Raw genomic sequence first — 26,251 nt, forward strand, 5'->3', positions numbered from 1 at the left:
ACTTCAGCTCGCAGGGTTAGTGAATTACAGGCCCTAGTCACCTATCCGCCTTACACTAAACTCCTGCAGGACTGGGCGGTACTCCGCACTCACCCTAAATTTTTACCTAAGGTAGTTTCGGAGTTTCACATCAATCAATCCATCATACTACCTATCTTTTTTCCCAGGCCCCACTCCAGGGAACAGACTCTGCATACCCTAGACTGTAAACGGGCTCTAGCCTTTTACCTAGACCGTACAGTTTCTCACAGGAAGAGCACTCAATTATTCGTCTCTTTCCATCCTAACAAGTTGGGACAACCTGTGGGGTAAGCAGGCTCTTTCCTCCTGGTTGGCGGACTGCATTTCCTTTTGCTATCAGCAAGCTGGCATTCCTTTCCAAGACCGTGTCAAAGCACACTCTGTGAGGGCCATGGCGACTTCAGTAGCACACCTTCGATCGGTGCCGCTTCCTGACATCTGCAAGGCTGCTACCTGGAGTTCACACCATACATTTGCAGCCCACTATTGTTTGGACAAAGCTGGAAGACAAGATTCCATCTTCGGCCAATCTGTCTTGCGTAACCTTTTTCCAACATGATGTACCAACACCCTTCCACCTTCCCGGTAGGGTGCGGATGCCCTTCCCCAAATTCCACTCCAGTTGTTGTGCCTGTTGCACACCGTTGGGTACATTTGGTGTAAGTCAGGACATCCTCAGCTCGGTACTCACCCATTTGTGAGGACAACCATCCTGCTTGTCCTGTGAGAAAGCAAATGTTGCTTACCTGATGTAACAGGTGTTCTCACAGGACAGCAGGATGTTAGTCCTCACGAAACCCGTTTTTATCTTATTTTTCGGCACTGCCTGTAGCTTTGAAACAAGACTGAAGGGAGACCCCTGCTGGCTGCAGGGTTAGTGCCGTGCTGGGCATGCCCAGTAGGGGTCAGTCAAAGTTCCTGAAACTTTGACAGAAGTTTTCCGTGGTTGGGCTCCATCCTCGATGTCACCCATTTGTGAGGACTAACATCCTGCTGTCCTGTGAGAACACCTGTTACATCAGGTAAGCAACATTTGCTATCTCAACCCTCAGCTTGAGAGTTCCCACTTGTGTAGCTAACTTTTTTCCTGCTGGTCCATGTAGATAGTAAAGTTGTTTACCTGTAATGGATGTTCTCTTTGGTCAGCAAAGCAAGCAACCACACAATCCCTTCCACCTCCCCATGAGTTGAAGCTAGCTTGTGAAATGATGCAAGAACTCGCACGACAACACAGGAAATCCTGCACATGCTCAGAAAGACTTTGTCTTCTGAGCTCCGAGATAGAGTATGCTCCAACATAACACTATAGAATTCTTCTGCTGTCCATGAAGAATACCTGGTAAGGTAAGCAACCTTGCTGTCACTTGGAATCTCCCAGTCTCCAGACATTCAGCAGAGCTGTGAGGGGCTGTTAGCATCTTCTTCAGCTCTTTCAGTAACCTGGGGTATTCTCTATTATCTTACCATTTGGTGCAGAACTTAAGGTACCTAATTCTCTGTAAATGTATTTACCATCATTTTAGAATCATTTATGCCTCTTTATCCAATGTAGGTGTACCACTTTACCTTTTTTTCTGTATACATTAAACAAAAGAAGTTGTTTAAAAATGTCTGCTTTCTGCTGATCCTCACTAATCCCACTTTGTTCATTTATCTTAACTGTCCCTCCTCCTCCTCCTCCTATTGGTTTTCCATCTCTTCCTTATATATCTAAAACAAGCTTTATCTGCCATTTTTTTATTAAGTGGGCAGTAGTCTCCTCTGAGTTCTTATTGGTCTAGCTGCTTTCCCTATCTCCTTTTTTTTCCTGATAATTTTGCTGCTTGTTGTCCTGTGTTTTTTTTCCAGTCTAATTTCTTCCAACTTTTGTGTAGTCTTGTTCCAAAATAATTAAGATTATATTTCTTTCACAGGATTTGCTATTGGTTGATGCTCCCAGAAGACACAAAGTATCAGTTCATGTCCTTGCAAGAGAGATGGATTCTTGTGAGTACCATATAGACTATTTTTTAATTTTTTGAAAAACTGAAGCACAAATTTGGATTTCAAGCTCCCTCCTTTATTAATGCAGCAGTTCATTGTGGAATATTATAGATGCGTTTTTTATACACCCTATGATCTGTAGTCTCTTAGTAGTGGAAGCTTATATAAAAATAGTGATAACACTTGTGTACTGCAAAAATCAGAACCATAGCAACATAGTATATGATAGCATATATAACAAAGTAAAATAATGTGTATTCTGCTACTGTCAGGTGCATAAGACAGCCTTTGTCAGCACTAGTCTATACCATAATGCAAGTGTCATTCTTTTGGGAAAGAATGAAATGAATCGCCAGTTCATTTTCACTGAAAATTTGCAGCTATTCCTTATTTTTCTTTTTATGACTATACCATCCTTCTGCTAGTATTCATCTTCCTTTTAAAGCCATTCATTAAGATGATACTTTTGGGATAGAAAAGAGAGAAACAGGCCTCTCTCTTTTATAAAGCATGATCAATAGAATAAAGCTACTTGATGTTTTTTGTGTCGGTGGTGTGATTCCAAAGATTATGAATGTTAAGGCCAGAGGTGCTTACTGAGCTGGCCTGATGACTCAGTGGTAATGCTGTGCCCTGCCCTGCAGGAGACTTAAGTTCAATTCCTAAACCTGGTTTCTGCTTCTTGGGCCAGGCAGGACTTGGAATGCTGCAGAGGCAGCTCTTGCAGCCATTGCACAATGGTGACACCTAGTAGCCAGAATTAGGGTGCACGCATACTGGGTTCTTGGAAGACAAGCAGATCATCCATCATACATGTAGGTTACACACTGATATTACCAGAGCTTTGCAGAAATTTTTGAAACCATCCCTAAGCATGTGCTGAAGTTTCTGCAGTTCCAAAGTGTGCCTCATTTCCATTTATTCCATAGCAGTCAAACAGACTTTTTTTTCTCTCTTACTCTGCAGCAGTACATAATGGGCCAGATTTGTAAAACTATGCACGGGCGTAGATTTGTGCGCTCAACCCGGCACGCACAAATCTATGCCTGATTTTATAACATGAGCACGCAGCCGTGCACATGTTATAAAATCCAGGGTCGGCACGCACAAGGGGGTGCACAATTGTGCAACTTGCGCTCGCCGAGCCGCACAGTGTTCCTCCGTTCCCTCCGAGGCCACTCCGAAATCGGAGCAGCCTTGGAGGGAACTTTCCTTCCGCCCCCACCTTCCCCTCCCTTCCCCTACCTAACCCGCCTCCCAGCCCTACCTAAATACCCCCCCTTACCTTTAATTTTTAAGTTGCGCCTGCCTCCGGGCAGGCGTAGGTTGCGCGCGACGGCTGGCCCGCGATCCCGGGCACAGCGGCAAATGACCACTGTGCCTGAAGGCTCCGGCCCCTTTCCGCCCACTTCCCACCCCTTTTTCAAGCCCCGGGACATACGCGCGTCGTGGGGCTTGCGCACGTCGCTGAGCCTATGCAAAATAGGCTCGGCGCACACAGGAGGCTTTTAAAAGGGTTACGTGCATATATTATGCGCGAAACCCTTTTAAAATCTGCCCCAATGCTTTTAACTGAGATTTTGCTGCTCTTTTCAGCATTTCTGAAGTTTTCTTCATTTTTCTGAGGTTCCTGTCAGTGAGCTTATTTTAGACCTGACCCTTGCAGGCTTTCTGATTGAGGGAAACAGGATAGTTCTCAGCAAAAATCTTTTTTGCCTCCATAATGTTTTCCAACTTGTCCAAGCAGGTGACCACTGGCTTCAAGTTTGACCCAGATACACAGATGTCATTCATCACTAACCCTTAACCCTTTTAAAAGTCTGCTCAAGGATGTCACTGAGGCAATCAGTCTAGAAACATAAGAGTTCCACAAGATGAGTGCCCTATATTGGTTGAGAGAGGCAAGAGCTACTGTCCAGGTGCAGCTGCTTTTGATTTTGGAGAGTGGCCTCCAGAATCCCTCTGCTCTTAGAGCTGTGTATCAAAAAGGATCAGTGCTAGTGATCCTAGCCTTTAGTGTCATGTCCTATCAACTCCATGCTCAGAGCCTTTTGCTTTGCATGAGTAGGGAGAATGAAATGTTTTTCATCTCTAGGCTTCAGAACTAATGGAGTAGATCCAGTGTTCATGAGACACCAGCCTCATCTTGAACAGTGGATGTACTCCATTAGTTCTAAACAGATTATCCCCCCCCAAAGATCAATACTTACTTGACCTCCCCTCAGAAACATCATCAGTGGTAAAAAAAATATTTCCTGAGGACCTTTTCATCTCAGATTTTGTTCAGTTTATGAGCAAATCCATACTAATTGGAGTGGAGGAGTAGCCTAGTGCTTAGAGCAGCAGACTTTGAAGCAGGGAGACCAGGGTTCAAATCCCACTGCTGCTCCTTGTGACCTTGGGCAAGTCACTTTATCCTTGGTTGCCTCAGGTATAAACTTGGAATGTGAGCCCTCTGGGGACAGAGAAATAACTACAGTACTTGAATGCAATCTGCTTTGAAGTGCTGAAAAAGAGAATATAAAATAAATAAAATTTCCTAATTGAAGATTGAAAGAGAATCTAGGTCACCCCTTTTTTGTCTCCTGAAATAATGTACCTGGATGAATCAAAGGAGTTGGTGACATTTCCTGTACATCATCTCTACCAGTTTGTATGCAGAAGAATGTGGGAAATCCTACACTCAGCACTTCCACTTGATAAGAAGATGGACATGAAGTAGAAGTACCATTTTCAGACAACTGAGAGATTTGACCAGTCCTAGTTGCCATCCCACTTTTGGCGATTGAATCTACCCTGAAGTGTACTAAGATGTGGTGTATTTGGATTTTGAGAAGGTGTTCGACAAAGTCCCGCATGAGAGGCTTCTAAGAAAACTAAAAAGTCATGGGATAGGAGGCGATGTCCTTTTGTGGATTACAAGTTGGTTAAAAGACAGAAAACAGAGAGTGGGATTAAATGGTCAGTTTTCACAGTGGAAAAAGGGTAAACAGTGGAGTGCCTCAGGGATCTGTACTTGGACTGCTGCTTTTTAATTTATTTATAAATGATCTGGAAAGAGGTACGATGAGTGAGATGATCAAATTTGCGGATGACACACAGTTATGCAGAGTAGTTAAATCTCAAGCGGATTGTGATGGATTGCAGGAGGACCTTGCAAGACTGGAAGATTGGGCTTCCAAATGCAGATGAAATTTAACGTGGACAAATGCAAAGTGATACATATAGGGAAAAATAACTCTTGCTGTAGTTACACAGTGTTAGGTTCTATCTTAGGAGTTACCACCCAGGAAAGAGATCTAGGCGTCATAGTGGATAATACATTGAAATCGTCGGCCCAGTGTGCTGTGGAGATCAAAAAAGCAAACAATGTTAGGAATTATTAGGAAGGGAATGGAAAATAAAACGGAGTATGTCATAATGCCTCTGTATCGCTCCATGGTGAGACTGTACCATGAATACTATATGCAATTCTGGTCCCCGCATCTCAAAAAGGATATAGCTGCACTGGAGAAAGTGCAGAGAAGGGCGACCAATATGATAAGGGGTATGGAACGGCTGCCCTATGAGGAAAGGCTAAAGAAGTTAGGGCTGTTCATTTTGGAGAAGAGACGACTGGGGGGGTATATGATAGAAGTCTACAAAATCATGAAAGGACTTGAACAGGTAAATGTAAATCGGTTATTTACGCTCTCAGATAATAGAAGGACTAGGGGGCACTCCATGAAGTTAGCTGGTGGTTCATTTAAAACTGAAGAAAATTCTTTTCCATTCAGTGCATAGTTAAGCTTTGGAAGTCATTGCCAGAGGATGTGGTTACAGCAGTTAATGTAACTGTGTTTAAAAAAGGTAAGAAGCAGATTGGTGGGAGGTGATGAGAGAGTGGATAAGGGTTCTGATAGTGGTTTCAGACAGGAAGGAATAGATTTTGGTGATATAGAGAAAGAGGCAGCACATTTTAGCAGTATTTTGGATATACATAAAGAAGGAGAGAGGAAGTGAAAATGAATCCAAGTTTACGGGCTGAATGGATTGGGAGGATTTCGGTGTAATCCACAGAAATAGAGAAAGGAGGAAGAGGGAAAATGAACTTGGGGGGAAGATAAGGAGCTCTATCTTGGCCATGCTGAGTTTAAGATGGCAGTGGGACATACAGGCAGCAGTGTGAGACAAGCAAGCTGAGATCTGGGTCTGGATTCCTGATGAAATTTCTGCTGTAGAGAGGTAAAATTGGGAATCATCAGCATAAAGATGTTACTGAAAGCCACAAGAGGATATCAGAGCATTAAGGGAATTAGTATACAGAGAGAAGAGGGCCCAGGACAGAACCCTGAGGCACACCAGTTGACAGTGGGATGGCAGCAGAAGAGGATCCGTCAGAGAAAACACTAAAAGTGCAAAGGGAGAGGTAAGAAGAGAATTAAGAGAGGACAGAGTCCTGAACTCCAAGTGAGAACAGAGCATCAAGAAATAGGTGGTGATCATCAGTATCAAAAGCAGCAAACAGGACAAGGAGGATAATGATTGGGTAAAGGCCTTTGGTTTTAGCAAGAACTGTTTCTTTGCATATAGATGATGAAAATCAGACTGGAGTTGATTGAGAATGGCTTGAGATAAAGAAACTCAAGACAGTGGAGGTGAACAGCATATCTGAGCAGTTTGAACACAAAAGGGAGGAGGGAGATGGGACAATATTTAGCAGAGCAGATAGGGTCCAGTGAAGATGTTTTGAGGAGTGATGAGATCAAAGCATGTTTGAAGGCAGCGAGAACAGTTACAGTGGAAAGTGATAAATTGATGAGACAAATGGAAGGGATGACTGCAGTGGAAATAAAGCTGAGGAACTGGGTAGGAATGGAGTCGGAACAAGTAGTGAGTTTGGAGGAGGAGAAAAGATGGTAGTTTCCTCCACTGTGGATTCAGAAAAGGAGCAGAGTGTGACAGAGGCCAGGGCAAGGGTAGAGGAATGAAGTGGTGGAGAGGAAAATAGAGGTAGTTTTGCTTGGCAAGTGCAACCGCAGACTGGAAGGAGATCAGCATGAATTTGAAATGTATGAAGTCAGCATGCGACTGAGAATTTAGCCAGAGATGTTCTTCAGATCACTCACAGGAACATAGGAAGCGAATTCAAGGACTGAGCCAAAGCTGGGGTTTGGTGCGCTGTACAGGAGGTATAAGGGGAGAAGCAAGAGTATCTAAGGCAGAGGAGAAACTGATTTGTCCACTGACTCAGACAATGTAGTGGAGGAAAGGACAGACGAAACAGTAGCTGACGCAGCTCCTTCCAACGCGGCACAGGAGCTGCGTTCTCCTGCCCTGCGCGGCAGGGCCAAGTCGCCAGGAGTCTCCCATGCGGTTGGGTCAGCTGCTGCAGCTCCTACCTTCCCTGACGTGGCTGGAGTTGCTCCTGTGTTTCTTCTCACACTGCCGGGGTCCTTAGACAGCAGGAAGGCCGTCTTTGCCTTGCCTGCCCCTGCTGGTGTTTGCTGCTGCTCCTGGGGTCCTTGCCCAACAGGGAAGCCGTCCCTGCCGGTGCCTGCATCTTCCTGCTCTTCCTGCAGCCTGCTATCTCTCCACCTTCATGGCAGGGCTGTCCCGCTGCCTACCTTGCTTCCTCGAGCCTTCCACATGGCTGAGGATGCCACCAATGTCCCTGCTCTCTTCTCCTTCAGCTTCCTAAGGCGCGGGCACATGCCTCTCTCCTGCTCTTCAAGGGCCAGACAGGTGTGATCCCCTGCTAGCTCCTCCCTGGACGTTGTCTTCTTCAGCCCTACAAAAGGGCCCAGCGTTCATTCCAGCTTGGCCTTCGCAAGGAGTTAGACACTCCTGGGGATCCTTCTGTCCTTCGCTCCAGGAGTTGTCCCTGTTCCAGCACTTCTTCAAGGTCCTGTGTTTCCTGTTCTTTGTTGGAGCTCCATGTCTCATCCTGATATCTGTGATCCAGTCCAGATGTTTGTTCTCCTGATCCTGATGTCCGTGATCCAGTCCAGTTGTCCTGGACCCCTGGTTCCTTGTTTCCACCCTTCCTGGCGTGCCATGTCGTGGTCCGCAACCAGCCCCACGAGCGGGCTGTGTAGGGCGCCTCGTGGTACAATGCCTTCCTCACTTCTGCAACACAAGGCTCCGGGAGACTTCCGCTTCTGTCCTTGTCCCTGGTCTATGGGGTCCCTTGTGATTGCTCCATCCATGCCACAGACTCTGCTAGTTCCTGTGCCGTTCTTGCGTGGTCCGCAACCAGCCACTGGAGGCTGTGTAGGGAGCGCCCGGGTACAGGCCTCTACAGCTTTTGTGACATGTTCCTCTTCTTCTAACTACATCTCGTCTAGAGGCTACTTCGAGTCCAGCTTGGTCTGCGACCAGTCCCGCGGGTGGACTGTGTAGGGCGCGCTGCGTCGCAGTCTCAACCCAGTACTTTGCTTGACTCTCCTGAATGCCTTAAACCTAGCTTGAGTCTTCTGAATACCTGGAACCTAGCTTGACTCTTCTGAATACCTTGAATCTTGCCTGAGTCATCTGAATACCTAGAACTTTATTGAGTCTTCGTCTGTGCATCCAAGTACCTTGTCCTTGAGTCTCATCTGTGCATCTAAGTACCTTGTCCCTGAGTCTCGTCTGTGCATCCAAGAAATTAGGGAAGCTAACGAAATTGGTAATGCGGTAATAATGGGAGACTTCAATTACCCCAATATTGACTGGGTAAATGTATCATCGGGACACGCTAGAGAGATAAGGTTCCTGGATGGAATAAATGATAGCTTTATGGAGCAATTGGTTCAGGAGCCGACGAGAGAGGGAGCAATTTTAGATCTAATTCTCAGTGGAGCACAGGATTTGGTGAGAGAGGTAACGGTGGTGGTGCCGCTTGGCAATAGTGATCATGACTGGAAGGGGGACAGTAAGCAAATCCACGGCTCTCGCGCTAAACTTTCAAAAGGGAAACTTTGATAAAATGAGAAAAATTGTTAGAAAAAAAACTGAAAGGAGCAGCTACAAAAGTAAAAAGTGTGCAAGAGGGTTTGGTCATTGTTAAAAAATACCATTCTAGAAGCACAGTCCAGATGTATTCCACACATTAAGAAAGGTGGAAAGAAGGCAAAACGATTACCGGCATGGTTAAAAGGGGAGGTGAAAAGCTATTTATTCAAAAGATCTTCATTCAAAAATTGGAAGAAGAATACAACAGAAAAAAATAGGATAATGCATAAACGTTGGCATGTTAAATGTAAGACAGGCTAAGAGAGAATTTGAAAAAAAGTTGGCCGTAGAGGCAAAAACTCACAGTAAAAACTTTTTAAAATATATCCAAAGCAGAAAGCCTGTGAGGGAGTCAGTTGGACCATTACATAATCGAGGAGTTAAAGGGGCACTTAGAGAAGATAAGGCCATCGCGGAAAGATTAAATGATTGCTTTGCTTCGGTGTTTACTGAAGAGGATGTTGGGGAGGTACCCGTACTGGAGAAGGTTTTCATGGGTAATGATTCAGATGGACTGAACCAAATCATGGTGAACCTAGAAGATGTGGTAGGCCTGATTGACAAACTGAAGAGTAGTAAATCACCTGGACCGGATGGTATACACACCAGAGTTCTGAAGGAACTCAAAAATGAAATTTCAGACCTATTAGTAAAAATTTGTAACCTATCATTAAAATCATCCATTGTACCTGAAGACTGGAGGATAGCTAATGTAACCCCGATATTTAAAAAGGGCTCCAGGGGCAATCCGGGAAACTACAGACCGGTTAGCCTGACTTCAGTGCCAGGAAAAATAGTGGAAAGTATTCTAAACATCAAAATCACAGAACATATAGAAAGACATGGTTTAATGGAACAAAGTCAGCATGGCTTTACCCAGGGCAAGTCTTGCCTCACAAATCTGCTTCACTTTTTTGAAGGAGTTAATAAACATGTAGATAAAGGTGAACCAGTAGATGTAGTGTACTTGGATTTTCAGAAGGCATTTGACAAAGTTCCTCATGAGAGGCTTCTAGGAAAAGTAAAAAGTCATGGGATAGCTGGCGATGTCCTTTCGTGGATTACAAACTGGCTAAAAGACAGGAAACAGAGTAGGATTAAATGGACAATTTTCTCAGTGGAAGGGAGTGGGCAGTGGAGTGCCTCAGGGATCTGTATTGGGACCTGTGCTTTTCAATATATTTATAAATGATCTGGAAAGAAATGACACGAGTGAGATAAAATTTGCAAATGATACAAAATTGTTCAGAGTAGTTAAATCACAAGCAGATTGTGATAAATTGCAGGAAGACCTTGTGAGACTGGAAAATTGGGCATCAAAATGGCAGATGAAATTTAATGTGGATAAGTGCAAGGTGATGCATATAGGGAAAAATAATCCATGCTATACACAATGTTAGGTTCCACATTAGGTGCTACAACCCAAGAAAGAGATCTAGGCGTCATAGTGGATAACACATTGAAATCGTCGGTTCAGTGTGCTGCGGCAGTCAAAAAAGCAAACAGAATGTTGGGAATTATTAGAAAGGGAATGGTGAATAAAACGGAAAATGTCATAATGCCTCTGTATCGCTCCATGGTGAGACCGCACCTTGAATACTGTGTACAATTCTAGTCGCCGCATCTCAAAAAAGATATTATTGCGATGGAGAAGGTACAGAGAAGGGCTACCAAAATAAGGGGAATGGAACAGCTCCCCTATGGGGAAAGACTAAAGAGGTTGGGATTTTTCAGCTTGGAGAAGAGATGGCTGAGGGGGGATATGATAGAGGTGTTTAAAATCATGAGAGGTCTAGAACCGGGTAGATGTGAATCGGTTATTTACTCTTTCGATAATAGAAAGACTAGGGGGCACTCCATGAAGTTAGCATGTGGCACATTTAAAACTAATCGGAGAAAGTTCTTTTTTACTCAATGCACAATTAAACTCTGGAATTTGTTGCCAGAGGATGTGGTTAGTGCAGTTAGTGTAGTTGTGTTTAAAAAAGGATTGGATAAGTTCTTGGAAGAGAAGTCCATTACCTGCTATTGATTAAGTTGACTTAGAAAATAGCCACTGCTATTGCTAGCAATGGTAACATGGAATAGTCTTAGTTTTTGGGTACTTGCCAGGTTCTTATGGCCTGGATTGGCCACTGTTGGAAACAGGATGCTGGGCTTGATGGACCCTTGGTCTGACCCAGTATGGCATCTTCTTATGTTCTTAAGGTTACCACCTCAACTTTCTCTCTGTTCCACCGGATTCCCCACCTCAGGTGACGTGGAGAACATCCGACCACTCATCACTTCTGGAGCAGGAGGTCACCCTTCTCTTCCAGTCCCGAGCAATAGAGCCAGTTCCCCTCTCCCAACAGGGGCAGGGGTTCTATTCCTGGTATTTCCTGATACCAAAAAAGTCAGGTGGTGTTCGCCCAATTCTGGATCTTCGCACCTTAAACAAATACCTACAAAGAGAAAAGTTCAAGATGGTGACCTTGGGTTCTCCTCTTCCCCTTCTCCAAAGGGAAGACTGGCTCTGCTCTCTAGACTTCCAGGTTGCCTACACACACATTTCAATTAATACGTCACATCGCATACCTGCGGTTCCTAGTAGGCCCAAAACGCTTCCAATATCGAGTGTTACCATTTGGCCTAGCATCTGCCCCGCGAGTCTTCACCAAGTGCCTCGTAGTGGTAACTGCCTTTCTCAGGAGTCAGTGTCCACGTCTACCCCTATCTCGACGATTAGTTGAACCAGGTTCCCACACAGCAAACTGCACTGTCATCCCTACGTCTCACTTTGCATACCCTGATCTCCCTAGGGTTCCTCATAAACTATCCAAAATCCAGGCTAATTCTTTCTCAAACCCTGTCGTTCATAGGGGCCGACTTGAACACTCCAAAAGCGAAAGCCTTCCTACCTCGGGATCGAGCTTTCACTCTTGTTTCTCTGGCCCATCACTGTGGTCTCGACAACATTCAACCGCACGTCATTTTCTGGTCTTACTGGGTCATATGACCTCCTCATTGCATGTCACTCCCATGGCTCGCCTTGCCATGAGAGTAATGCAGTGGACTCTAAAATCGCAGTGGATTCAGTCTTCTCAGCCAATGTCCACCATTGTCCACATCACCAAACAGCTCCGCTTATCGCTGGCCTGGTGGTCAGACCAATTCAATCTGCTACAAGGCCTTCCTTTTCAGGTTCCAGAACCTCAAATAACCTTGACAACAGATGCCTCCAACCTCCTCTGGGGGGCACATGTTGGAAACCTGTAAACCCAGGACATTTGGTCTCCACAGGAAGCCAAACACCAAATAAATTTCCTGGAGCTTCGTGCAATCAGATATGGTCTCAGGGCTTTTCAGGATCACCTTTCCAACCAAGTCATCCTGATTCAAACCAACAACCAGGTGGCCATGTGGAACATCAACAAGCAAGGGGGAACAGGCTCCTACCTCCTGTGTCAGGAAGCTGCACAGATATGGGCGGAAGCCCTTTCCCACTCGATGTACTTCAGGGCCACCTACTTGCCAGGAGTGGACAATGTGTTGGCAGACAAGCTGAGTCGCATTTTTCAACCACACGAGTGGTCCCTCAACCCCACTGTAGCGGATTCAATATTCCAATGTTGGGGTTACCCTCACATAGACCTCTTTGCGTCAATTCACAACCGCAACGTAAGGAACTTCTGCTCTCTCACTCGCAGCCAACACCTTCAGCCAAGAGACTCTTTCTCCCTCTCGTGGGCCAGCGGTCTCCTTTTTGCATACCCTCCCACTCATTTCAAAGACTCTCGTGAAGTTACGAAGGTACAAGGGGCTAATGATTCTGATAGCCCCTCATTGGCCACGCCAGGTCTGGTTTCCAATTCTCCACGACCTATTGGTACACCGGCACATTCCTCTGGGGAAGGACCCGCTTCTGATCACTCAGAACAACGGCTGCCTTCGTCACCCCAACCTTCAGGCCCTCTCCCTGATTGCCTGGATGTTGAAAAGTTAATACTTCAAACTCTTAACCTTTCAGAGCCGGTTTCCCATGTCCTCGTAGCTTCACGAAAGCCCTCCACACGGCAGTCTTATCGTTACAAATGGAACAGGTTTACGGTATGGTGTACTTCCATGGCCATCGATCCCTTCACTTGTTCCACACCGAAGTTTCTGGACTATGTCTGGCACCTGTCAGTCAGGCCTCAAAACTTCTTCTATCAGGGTACATGTCAGTGCGGTAGCCGCCTTCCATAAAGGTGTCGGGATGTACCTATTTCAGTACAACCCCTTGTAACACGCTTTTTGAAGGGCTTGCTCCAACTTAAACCTCCACTGCGCCCTCCGGCCCCTTCCTGGGACCTCAACATGGTTTTGGGGTGGCTAATGAAACTGCCGTTTGAACCTCTCCAATCCTGTGATCTCCTCCCTCTCACCTGGAAAGTGATTTTTCTTTTGGCGATCACATCCGCTCGCAGAGTTAGTGAGTTACAGGCTTTAGTCACCTACCCGCCTTACACTAAACTTCTGCATGATAGGGTGGTACACCACACTCACCCTAAGTTTCTGCCTAAGGTAGTATCGGAGTTTCATGTTAATCAATCCATTATACTACCCACTTTCTTTCCCAGGCCCCATTCAAATCCAGGAGAACGGGCTCTGCATACCCTTGACTGTAAACGTGCTCTAGCATTCTATCTAGACCGTACAGCTGCCCACAGGAAATCCACTCAATTGTTTGTTTCCTTCGATTCCATCAAATTGGGTAGACCTGTGGGTAAGCAGACTCTCTCCTCCTGGTTAGCGGATTGATTTCCCTTTGCTACCAGCAGGCAGGAATTCCGCTTCAAGACCATGTTAAAGCACACTATCAGGGCTATGGCAACATCAGTAGCACCTACACTCGGTGCCGCTTGCTGACATCTGTAAGGCTGCTACCTGGAGCTCTCTCTACACCTTCGCAGCCCATTATTGTTTAGACAAGGCTGGCAGACAAGATTCCATCTTCGGCCAGTCTGTGCTACGCAACTTATTTGCAAACTGAGGTACCAACATCCTTCAGCCAACCTGTTAGGGTTCAGGATGCCCTCTACCAAATTTCACCCCAGTTCTTGTGCCTGTTGCACATATTTGGGAACGTTTGGTGCATTGCTCAGGCATCATCAGCTCGGTAGTCAGCCATATGTGAGGACTACCATCCTGCTTGTCCTGTGAGAAAGCAGAGTTGCTTACCTGTAACAGGTGTTCTCACAGGTCAGCAGGATGTTAGTCCTCACGAAACCTGCCCGCCACCCCACGGAGTTGGGTTCGTTTACGTTTTCTTATTTTATTTTCGCATGTACTTTTTACTATAAGACGAGACTGAAGGGGGACCCCTGCTGGTTGCAGGGTTGGTGCTATGCTGGGCATGCCCAGTAGGTGCCAGTCTAAGTTCTAGAAACTTTGACAAAAGTGTTCCATGATTGGGCTCCATCCTGATGATGTCACCCGTATGTGAGGACTAACATCCTGCTGTCCTGTGAAAACACATGTTACAGGTAAGCAACTCTGCTTTATTAAAATTGTGAATTCTTCCTTTTATGAAAATTACTTCTATCCTTGTTTAAGTAGGCCTCTATACAACCAATTTTTACAAACCTGATTTGAAAGCTTTGATTTAGCAAATTACCAATCAGTATTCTCCGTGCTGTTTTTGGCAAAAATAATTGGTTTACACTAATATAAGGATCTGCATTATCAGCTATTTTAATATATATTTATGCCCGATATGTAGCATCTTAACTAATTCAGGTGTTCCTTATAGAATCTATACTGCTGATATACATTTTTTCATTCCTGTGCCAAAAATGCTGGACTCCACTTAGGCTGTTGCTGCTAATTGTCTAAGACATTAAAAACTTGCTATTTAGTAAAAGACTTGCATTGAACCTAGGGAAAACAAAGTTGATAGTACTAAGTAGGTTTCCAAATTAGAATACTCCTGCTTCATTTCAGTGCTCAGAATGGTCAATCATGGTTGCACAACACATTAGAAATGGAAGAATTCTATTAGAGCCTGAGCTTTCATTATAAACCCATGTAAAATCTATAATCAGAAGTTTATTTACTTTGAATATTATGAAAACTGAAGCTTTACCTAACTCAATTGATTTTTGTATGATATTACAGTAATTGATATTACCATGTTTCATTTACTACAATTCACTGTATTTAGGGTGCCCACATTCTGTGTTACAATCTTTGCAGGTGATTCAGAACTTGACTGCTCAGGTTGTGATGAGTATGGGCTCCACAGAACATCATATGATGATTCTTCACACTTTGTACTAGCAACTTATAAGTTGGTGGATCAAGTTCAAAATTTTTACACTAATGCATAAATCATTGTGTGGAGAAACAGCTTGTGTTAACTCCTTAGTGAAAATTCATAAACCTTTAAGGGCCTTAAAATTGGCCAGCTGGAATCTTTTAGATGTTTCCTCCATTGGGCCTGGGTGATTTGTTGAAGCCAGAGATTAGGTTTACAGTGGCTGGCCCTATGTTATGGAACATCGCTTCCTAGTGACCTACAGGCGATCAAATTTCTGCCAACTTTTAGAAAGAAGTTGAAAGCATGGTTAGAAAATAAGAATTTAAGAATTATAAGAATTGTCATCTGGATCAGACCAAGGGTCCATCAAGCCCAGTATCCTGTTTCCAACATTAGGCAATCCAAGTCACAAGTACCTAGCAAGTACCCAAACATTAAATAAATCTCAAGCTATTATTGCTTATTATTTAATAGCAATTTATGGATTTTTCCTCTAGGAACTTATCCAACCCTTTTTTAAACCCAGTTATACTAACTTCTTTAATCACATCCTCTGGCAATGAATTCCAGAGCTTAACTATGTGCTGAGTGAAAACGAATTTTCTTTGATTTGTTTTAAATGAGCTACTTGCTAACTTCATGGAGTGCCCCTTAGTCCTTACATTACACTGGTAAACAAATTTCTGGGAACATTTTGTTTCCTCCAAAACCTTTGGTGAAACAAGTAGATTTTAACAAGCCGAACACAAATTTGCATTTATTATGTCTGTATCACGTACCGTTTGCCAGAAAATGGCGATATACATTAAGCATTGTTACGTGTCTGTAGCGGCATAAGCTATAATGGCAATGTTGGCACCCGACAACAAAACTAAAAACGTTTTGCCACAGATTTTCATTTATAATCACTGTCCGACGCTTTGCGGATGAGAGTCCAACAATAGTCACCCAGCATTGAGGGGTTCCACTTGATACCGTTTCTCCATTTTGACAATGTCTTGATGAAACCTTTCACCATGCTCGTCACTCACAGCGCCAAGGTTGTCCAGGAAGAAGTCCAAGTGGGAATGAAGAAAATGTATCTTCAATAACATGTTGCACTTCATCAATTTGTATGCCTGAAGCAGATTTTCAACCTGTTCGACATAGTCTGCTGCCTTATAGTTGCCTAGAAAGTTACAAACGACATTCTTGAAGGCTGTCCACGCAACACATTCTGTACCTTGCAGAAGACTATCAAAGTGGCTGTCCTTCACCACAGCTCGGATTTGTGGACCAACGAAAACACCTTATTTTATCTTGGCATCACTTGTGTGGAAACATTTGCTGCAAATAATCAAAGGCTTTACTTTGCTTGTTCATTGCCTTAACGAAGTTTTCATCAGCCCAAGTTTGATGTGCAACGGTGGAAGAAATATCTTACTTGGATCCACCAGTGGGTCGTGCGCAACATTCTTCTGCCCTGGAACCAACTTCTTGCGGAGAGGCCAGACTTTTCTGACGTAATGTGAATCTCTTGCTTGACTGTCCCACTCACAAAGGAAGCACCAATACTTGGTGTAACCAAGCTGCAGACCCAGTAGAATTGCAACTGCCTTGAGATCACCACACAAATTCCAGTTGTACCTTGAGTACTCAATGTGGTTCAGCAGTAGCTGCATGTTCTCAAGTGTTTCTTTCATATGTACGGCATGTCCGACAGGTATTGATGGGTAGATATTGCCATTGTGCAGCAAAACAGCCTTCAAACTTAAGATTGATGAATCAATAAACAGTCCCCATTATGTTGGGTCGTGGTCACATCCGAGAGCACAAAACAATCGATTGATGTCACAGCAAAAAGTCAGACCGTCTACTTGGTTGAAATATTTTGTCAAATTTTCATGATGGCTGCGAAATACTGAAATTTTCCTATCAGATGACAAAAGATTCCATCCTTGCAGCCTTGACCTAAACAGCTCCACCTGACTCTTCGATAAAACCAAATCTCTGACCAGATCATTCAGCTCTGACTGAGATATTACATGAGGATCGCTGGATGTTGATGATACAAAGTCAGGATCAGCTGCAGCTTCCATCTGCGAAAGCTCACCATCATCGCCTATCTCCTCATCCTCGTCATCAAGTGTCCACACCTCTGGCGGTTTTGGAACAGGAAGGCTGTCATCATGCGGCACTGGTCTCATTGCCAATGCAAGGTTAGGGTACTTAATAAACTTCCTGTGATTTGTTTCAGTTCATTTGAATCATCACCCTTGAAAACTGTCTCCAGAACAGGATTCTACCCAACATCCTCTTCAGTAAACACTGAAGCAAAGAAATTGTTTAGACTTTCTGCGATGACCTTATCTTCCCTAAGTGCCCTTTTAACCCCAACAGATTCCCTTATAGGCTTTCTGCTTTGGATATAGTTTTAAAAGTTTTTGAGTTTTTGTCTCTACGGCCAACTTCTTTTCCAGTTTTCATAGCCTGTCATCAATGTCTTAGATTTAACTTGCAATGCTTATGCTTTATCTTATTTTCTTCTGATGGATCCTTCTTTCAATTTTTGAATGAAGATCTTTTAGCTAAAATAGCCTCTTTCACCTCACTTTTTAACCATGCCGGCAATTGTTTGGCCTGCCTTCCGCCTTTCTTAATGCGTGGAATACATCTGGACTGCGCTTTTAAGATGGTATTTTTTAACAATGTCCATGCCTGTTGCACACTCTTAACCTTTATAGCTGCACCTTTCAGTTATTTTTTTTTTTTTTAACTATTTTTCTCATTTTATCAAAATTTCACTTTTGAAAGTTTAGCGCTAGAACTGTGGATTTACTTACTGTCTTCCTTCCAATCATTAATTCAAATTTGATCGTTATAATCACTATTGCCAAGCAGCCCCACCACAGTGACCTCTTTGCTCCACTGAGAATTAGATCTAAAATTGCTCTCTTGTTGATTCCTGAACCAATTGCTCCATAAAACTGTCATTTATTCCATCCAGGAACTTTATCTCTCTAGCATGTCCCGATGTTACATTTACCCAGTCAGTATTGGGGTAATTGAAATCTCCTATTATTACTGCACTATCAATTTGGTTAGCTTTTCTCATTTCTCTTACCATCTCACTGTCTGTCTCATCATTTTGGCCAGGTGGATGGCTAAATACCACTGCATACTTTACAACACCACTTCTGATCACACTCCTGGGAGTAAGGCCCACCTAGCAAGGATCAGTTATCTGCAAACAGATTAACCAAGGATCATGGACCTGTTCATAGTTAGGAACATACATAGTTATTTACGGACTTAAAAAAAACAAACAATACACCACATACATTTAGATATAAAAGAGGCTTTTCCTTATATATTCTAATACTGCATAAAACACTTAACGTGTGGAGCTATTTAATACAGTAACCTGGCAGCCCCATGAAATAAAGGACTGGCTGAGCCATTTCTGGTTTTATCTCATTCCATCCATGGGCCTTGCAGTCTTGCTTTCTACAGAAAATTAATCTACAATCCCATATGGGCAGTGAGGCAAAACCAGTATTGAATCAGCTTATTTCTTAGTACTTCTTAACCAGTGTGCATGTTCCTCCCCCTGGACCCCTGATCCAACCACTGGACAGTGCCCTGAATCTCCTGCTTCCTGCTCCAGCCCCTCCATCCTGTCCCTGCAGCAATAGGGCAAGGGCAGGGGGTACACATAGAGAAAAGTCCCTTCCTTCCTGTCTTACACAATGCTGTGCAGAGGTGGAGACAGGAGGGAGAGACTGAAGCAAGGCTTTTCTCTTCACTGCTGTGAAGATCTCACCGTCATACAGCAAGATTTGCCCCATGCAGTTCAGGCTCCTCCTGCCAGCAGGGATGAGGAAACAATTAGGAGGACAGAAGCTATATCAGGGAAAGGCAGGATAATTTTATGAGGATCAAAGGGAGGGGGAGAGCAAATCTAGGACAGGGACAGGAAGGAAATAAGAGAGGATGCAGGTATGAGACAGAAACCAGAAGAGAAGAGTAATGGCAGAGGTAGGAGAAGGCGGAGAAAGAGAGAGAAACCAGAGACTGAGGGAAAGCTGAGCTAGCTTTTTATCTATTATATTCTTTGCATGTAGAATATAATAGCCCAATTTCCTTCCTGCTACAGTACAATAGACCCTACTTGATCTGACTTTTTCATCACTTCTTTGTAATTAATGATACACTGTACTTGTCCTATAATTTGATCTGTTATTGTTTTTTGCCTTATCACCTCCACTTTGAGGTCATTCCATGCATCCACCACAATTAGGAATAAATATTTTGTGATGTTACTCTTGAATCTACACTCTTGGAGACTAATATCTTGATCATATTACTGTTTTGAAAAAAGAATTTTCGGTCTCTTGTTAAATCATGGACTGAAGTCTATGCAAGGGACACAAAATATGCTATATTCAGTATGCACTGGATATATTTAGCTACCAAAGCTCATACTGTATTTGTATAATCACAGGGGAGGCTGAATTGCTAACCTGCAGCTAGAGAGCTAAAATCAATACATTTCTGAACATTCTAGCCTTCCCTTTTTTTTTTTTTATTCCAATACGCAAAAAGTCTGTACAGTCTGAAAAATATCAGGACTGTTGGCAACCCTATGGCCAGTGCCAAAATTAATTGCAAATAACTTCATTTATTTTCGCTGTTAGTGAAGGTATAAAACTTGTTTCTGTGTGTATATTCACCAGTCATTACTGAAATGATCTTCTAATCCTGTCTACAGACTTTCAAAAAAAATCTTAAGACGTGGCTGTTCAGACAAGCCTTCCCCAACCAGGGCTAACAATAGACACATAGCATCAGCCACATCTAGATATGATCATAACTCTCTTGCACTTACTTCTTCCTCGTTGTAATTAGTTCATCAGCCACATCTAGATATGATCATAACTCTCTTGCACTTACTTCTTCCTCGTTGTAATTAGTTCATGAGTTATCTGTCCCCCTCTATGCTCTCCCTTCCCAGTTACATACCCCTGTTTTATTGTAACTTTAAACTTCCACTAGTTATTGTTATGTTATTTTTTGTTCCCTGTAAACCGATATGATATGATATTTTTCATGAATGTCGGTATATAAAAATGTTAAATAAATAATCAAAACTTTTGAATTCCACTTTTAGTTTTTATAATTTATTTCTGTGTGGAAAGGTAATTTCAGTATAACAGTAACTAAAGAAAACAATTACTTGTTTTGGATACTTGACTCTTTTACCTAGCACTGATAGCTTCTAGAACTGTGCCTCACAAACTTGTCCTGGGGAACCTCATATATGCAAATTTATGGTGGATATCCTGAAAGGTTGACTAATTGTGGAATCCCCAGGACAGATTTGGTAAGCTGTGTTCCAAGTGGTGTTAAAAAAATAAAAAAAATAAAGGTAATTATTAGCAGTTCTGGGTTCTTATTGGAATGTATAAATAACAAAGAGCTCTAGACAACAAAGCTACTATCAAACTACTAGCAGTACATTAACTATAATATGTAACAGAAGAAATAAGCATTTTTAGATCAGGCTGCTTTTGAAAAGGGCATTAAAAATTAAATATGGCAGCACCAAAGAATTCTATTTGTTAAATAATCATTGTCCAGAGTTTTCGCTTGCTTTTGTATTCCTCAGGCTTCTTAGTCCTCATACTGTTACCATATAAAGATCTTTGTGGATTATTCTAATACAAATATTTTCTCCATGCCTGCGACTACTTTTCGTTATATGGGGCAGACTTCATGTTCTATGGCCATAGTAGCATGAATGGTTGTGCAAGGTTGGCGTGAGAGGTATATTATGTCATAGAATATGCAGAAACAAATATTGCAAAAACAAAACTTAGTTTACTAAATGTTGTGAATATATAAATAATAAATCAGCAAAGTAATATCAACATTGAATACAGTATCACAGTAAGCTGTACATAAATCAATACAGGTAAATAGGAGACAGAAATAAAGATAGAACATTAATCAAAGAATAATAAAGAACAAAAGAACAAACACCTCCCTTACATGCCCTCCTCACCAGGGTTGCCAGGTTTTCATGACAGAACAAGCACTTTTTTCCAAAAAAACAAGCCCAAAAAAAGCCCAAAACATGTGAGATTGAAAATTCAATCCCCTCACGCTCATTCCCCCCTCCTTTCATTGCTGACAGCAGGCTGAATCCATGCTTTCAGTTCACATTCCTCTTCCCACACTTTGCACTACCTGTTACAGTACTTAGTCCAGTTCCTTACTTTAGCCATAGTAGATCAAAATCATCTAGTAGCTTAGCAGCCAATGAGTGAAATAGTAGATATGGACAGATTACAGAGGTGATCTGCTGCAGGGAGAAGATATGAGAGAAAAAAAAAAAAGATGAAATCAAGTGGTGTAGAACAAATTAAAAAGCACCAGCCCCACACGCTCAAACCTCCCCCTCTCCCCATCCCCCTTCAAGCACATCCCCGGCCTCCACACGCTCCTCCCCCCCACCCCCAACCCCACACACTCCTTCCCCCCTCCAAGCACATCTCCGGCCCCCCACACGCTCCTTCCCCCCTCCCCAAGCACATCCCCGGCCCCCCACACGCTCCTTCCCCCCTCCCCAAGCACATCCCTGGCCCCCCACATGCTCCTTCTCCCCTCCCCAAGCACATCCCCGACCCTCACATCCCCGGCTCCCTCCATTCTCCTTCCCCCCTCCCAACATACTCATTCCTCCCCTCCTGATTGTAGCTGCACAATCTGAAGATTCCTTGCTGTTGCTTGCTGCTGGCCTTCCCGTTCCAACTCTGCCCACATGCGATGCTGTGCATTGCATGGCGTGCTGGACAGACGGTGCTAGTTCTGCCCACAAAATGTGCTCGTGTGACTCAAGGTTTGCAGCTCTGCTCTGATTGGCTTACTGCTGCAATATAGGGATAGGGTGTGCCTGCCATAGATAGGCTTCATCACAGCAGCAGCAGCCAATCACTGTAACATCAGAGCACAAGTCCCGCCCAACAAGCCCAAAAAAAGCGACTGGCTGAAAAAATAGCTCAATTTAAAGCAACCCGCAAATCGGAAAAAAACCCGCGAATGACTAGAAAAAGAAGCCCAATCTCGTGGTAAATAAGCGAGGTTGGCAGCGCTGCTTCTCACATAAGCCAGGAAATCTGGAGAACTTTTACAGGCCCAGAGACTCTGAGAAGGAACCAGCAATTTGTTCTTTTTCCCCTCAGCTCATCCAATTAGAATAAGCAAACATAATGCTTTATATATCTCTCTGCAAGTTAGGTATTTCAAAGGCATTTCAGTACCAGTCTTTTGATCTCCCATTTGGTAAAAGACATCAGTTGTTGTAACTCATTATCAGCTCATTGGTATTTTGAATTAGTCTTTAGCATTTGATCTTCCCAGGTGATAAAGAAATACTAAATGTCATGGACTTTGATGTTCCCCACTGTCACCAAATGTTCCTTGGGGCCATCCCTCCTCTTTATCAGTACATTGCTGCCAGGAAGTCTCAGGAATGAGGGAACAAATGGTAATAGTGTTATACCTTTGTACAATCTTTGTTCTTAAACTATCTGCAATATATTGATTCATACTTATCAATCTTTGGAGTCTGTTCTGATCCATGGCTGTTTATTTGGGTTACAAAGTCTTCTGGAGATCTAACTAGTTTGCCTAAAATTATCCTTACACAATGGTACCTTAGCAATTTTCTAAAATCACAAAGAAGTAACTTGACCTTAGAGTGTAATTAAGTTCTCTATGGTAATTTCATAATTAAGAGTAATTGTTAAGTTGGGGTTTTTTGCATAATAAATGTGATTGTATGAGAATTTATGTGCAAAGAATCTCTTTAAGAAAAAAGCTAAATGGTAAAACATGAATTGTGCCTTCCTTAAAAATTATATCCCAGATATAACATGGGGAGATTTGTAATTCTTTGTATCCCAGTATAGTGTACCACAAGGAAAGCAAAACAGAGCTGGAAGTTCTAGATTAATAGAAGTAGAGTAAGATATTAAACACAGGTCATTCAGTGAGAAGGAAGTTTGGGATTTGCTGAGAATTCTCTCACCACTTGATACTCCTGTTGATCCACAGAGATTCAGCTTAGATACAAGACTCATAAAGACTGATGCTTTGAAGTGACAATATTTAGCAGATATATCTACAAGATTTCTGCCTAGCTTTATTTATTTAAAAACACTTTTCACCCGCCTCTCCAAGGATCAAGACGAGTTCCAATAATAAAAACATACATAGTAAGTTGAGACGTACATAAAATAAAATCACAATGATAACGTAACAGGCAGTTGTCTCTTGCTTGATGTATCTATATATGCTGCATGGGCTACCAATATTTAAATGTGGTGCTCAGGGTGTCCTACAATCAATCAGAGAGAGCCTGTTCAAAAAGCCAGGTTTTTAAATTATTTTTAAACTCCTTAGTGTCAGTTGTGAAGTCAGCATGTTCAGGTAAAGTGTTCCACAATATGAGACCAGCCACTGAGATTGCCTGCTTACGTACTTTGCCTAGGTGAGCCTGGTGCATTGTTGGAATGACAAATAGGCCTTTATTTGCTGATCTGAACTGTGGCTTATAGACATGAGTTCCCAACCATAGTGTGTCCTAATTATAAATGATTTTTTGAATGTCAGTACTTTATATTGGATTCGGAACCGAATATGGAGCCAGTGACGTGATGAAAGAATAGGAGTGATGTGATCTTATCTCGAAGTACCAGTCCATATTCGGGCAGTGGAATTTTGTAACAGTTAGAGCACTCTAATTTCATATTCTGGGATGCCTAACAGGCAATTACAGTAGTCAGTTCCAGAAAAATAAATTTTTATAGTACAGTTCTGAAATCCAAGGGTTCAAGAAGCGGTTTTAGCCTGCGTGTAGTATATGTAATTTGTAATAACCTATTTTTAGTAGATGATGGCACATGTGCTTTTTCACGTCAAGATTTTGGTCTAATAGGACACTTAAATTACATTCCTGTGATGAAATTGTAATAGTATTATTAACGAAAATGAATTTTGTCAATTCTTCAGTAAGAGGATGCCATGTCAAATACATTAAAACGTTCATATTCACCCATGTTGTGAATATTGGTATGTTTAATTTTTAAAAATCTAATTTTGAACATTACCTTTTATTGTGTTGCTAATGTGGAGTGAATTGAAAAAATATTTGAAAGAGTTAATGTTCTAGATTTTAATTGATATGCTCCTGTTTTCTTTGACTATCAAGAGGATTCATATACTTAAAAATGTATTTTCTAGGTCCTGTTGTTGGTGAGTTTCCAAGTCAAAATGATGTAAATCTGTCACCAGCACCAGCCCTCCCTCAGGTAAGACATAGAATCTGTATATCATGCACATAGTAATTCATGGAAATGGGTTTGCTTGATGGGACCTTTTCCTGTGAGATTATACAGATTTGTTTGTGCGCTCTACAATGAATGTGATACCTTAAAGTCACACTTCAACATAGATGACAAATCAGAAATGTTGAAATGGTTTTGCATAGTTGAATAAGCATATTCAACAACTTTTTAGTGGTTGGGGTAAACATGTAAAGTGTGTTTTTCATAATTTTGGGGCTATTGAATTCCAGAATTTGAGAATCTTTCCCCAATATCTGCTGGGCCCTATCAGGAAACCTGTACTATGCAGTCTGCTTCCTGAAAGCATCGAGCAGGACTCAGGCCAGAGCGGTAGAAGAAGGAGTAGTGGACAGGACAAAGAGAGTAAGAAGACAGCAGACTTAAACAGTGCTAATGGCAGGAGGAATGGAGGTAGACTTGGACCTAAGCAATTGCAGTAACAAATTAAGAAAAAGGAAGGATCCAGCCAGCCTCAGTGATGACAGCCAACTGGAGACTGATGGGCCTAAGCCAACACATACTGTAGGAGTTCCATTGTTCTCACATGACAGGATGGGCTGACAGTTTCACAAGATTCCATGGGAACAGACAAATTCTAGATCTTAGAGTCTGATTTAGTAAAGCTTTGTGCTAATTTTGCTTTGATGCAAAACTTGCACCAATGTTTTCCCCATGGAAAATAATGTGATACTTCTATTGATAAATCTGGTGCCAGTTTTGCACTGGAGCAAAACTGATACAAACCTTAATAAATCAGTCCCTTACTAAGAAAAGGTATTTATTGTATATATATTGGTATTTTTTCTTTATTTAAAATGAAGAAAATATCAAAAGGTTTTAAACATCCTTTATTAAATTAATGTAATAATGATAATTCAGCAGAGCTAAATTAAACTCATGTTTAATAAAACACTTATGAAATTTTAACTTGGTTCTGGCTGGCATATTTAACTTTCATTTTTTTATTTTTCTTCCATTGATGGCCTAAGAAAATTCTGGTTAAAGTGGTTGAAAAACTAGAAGCAGGAACATTCATTGCAGATCTGTGCTGGCTTGGATCAATCAGTCAAGTAGCCAGGAGGGATATCTATGAGATATATTTTGTATTTTGTCTCTCCAATTTGAAAGCAGGCATTCTCACAGCTGAAGTTAGGACTAGGAAATGATACCAAAGCATCCATTAGTGCTTTTGGTAATCGGGATAAAGACTGGTTAGGCGGACATAGAGGGCCTGATTTTAAAAACCATTTACTTTAAAACTGGGTTTTACTCAAGAAAATACTTTTTACTGAAGTAAGTGGGATTTTGAAAATTGCTCCAGTATATGCCATTGAATTGTCCATAGGATTTACTCACACAAGTGCACTTTGCTCAAGTAAATGGCTTTTGAAAATTGCTATGATAGTATGTTACATTTACGCATGTAACTATTACCCCCATAGTGTAATAATGCCGTTAAGATACTGTAGTGTAATTGCTTTCCCAGTACCAGATAAAGTAGCAGTACTAGCAGGATGTATGTTAGAAGAACATAAGAAATTGCCATGCTGGGTCAGACCAAGGGTCCATCAAGCCCAACATCCTGTTTCCAACAGAGGCCAAA

General features: G+C 42.4%; 1 protein-coding gene across 3 annotated transcripts in view; it reads left to right on the top strand.

Moving 5' to 3' along the window:
• Positions 1 to 26,251, top strand: part of IDE (insulin degrading enzyme) — a 434,361-nt gene that overhangs the window by 402,804 nt on the left and 5,306 nt on the right. For all 3 annotated transcript variants that reach the window (XM_029609922.1, XM_029609921.1, XM_029609920.1), the window contains exons 23-24: positions 1,935 to 2,007; positions 24,545 to 24,612. In XM_029609922.1, the coding sequence (XP_029465782.1) occupies positions 1,935 to 2,007; positions 24,545 to 24,612 (141 nt within the window). The remainder of the gene's footprint in view (positions 1 to 1,934; positions 2,008 to 24,544; positions 24,613 to 26,251) is intronic.

This window comes from Rhinatrema bivittatum, chromosome 7, assembly GCF_901001135.1.
Source record: "Rhinatrema bivittatum chromosome 7, aRhiBiv1.1, whole genome shotgun sequence".
NCBI classification, from domain to species: Eukaryota; Metazoa; Chordata; class Amphibia; order Gymnophiona; family Rhinatrematidae; genus Rhinatrema; species Rhinatrema bivittatum.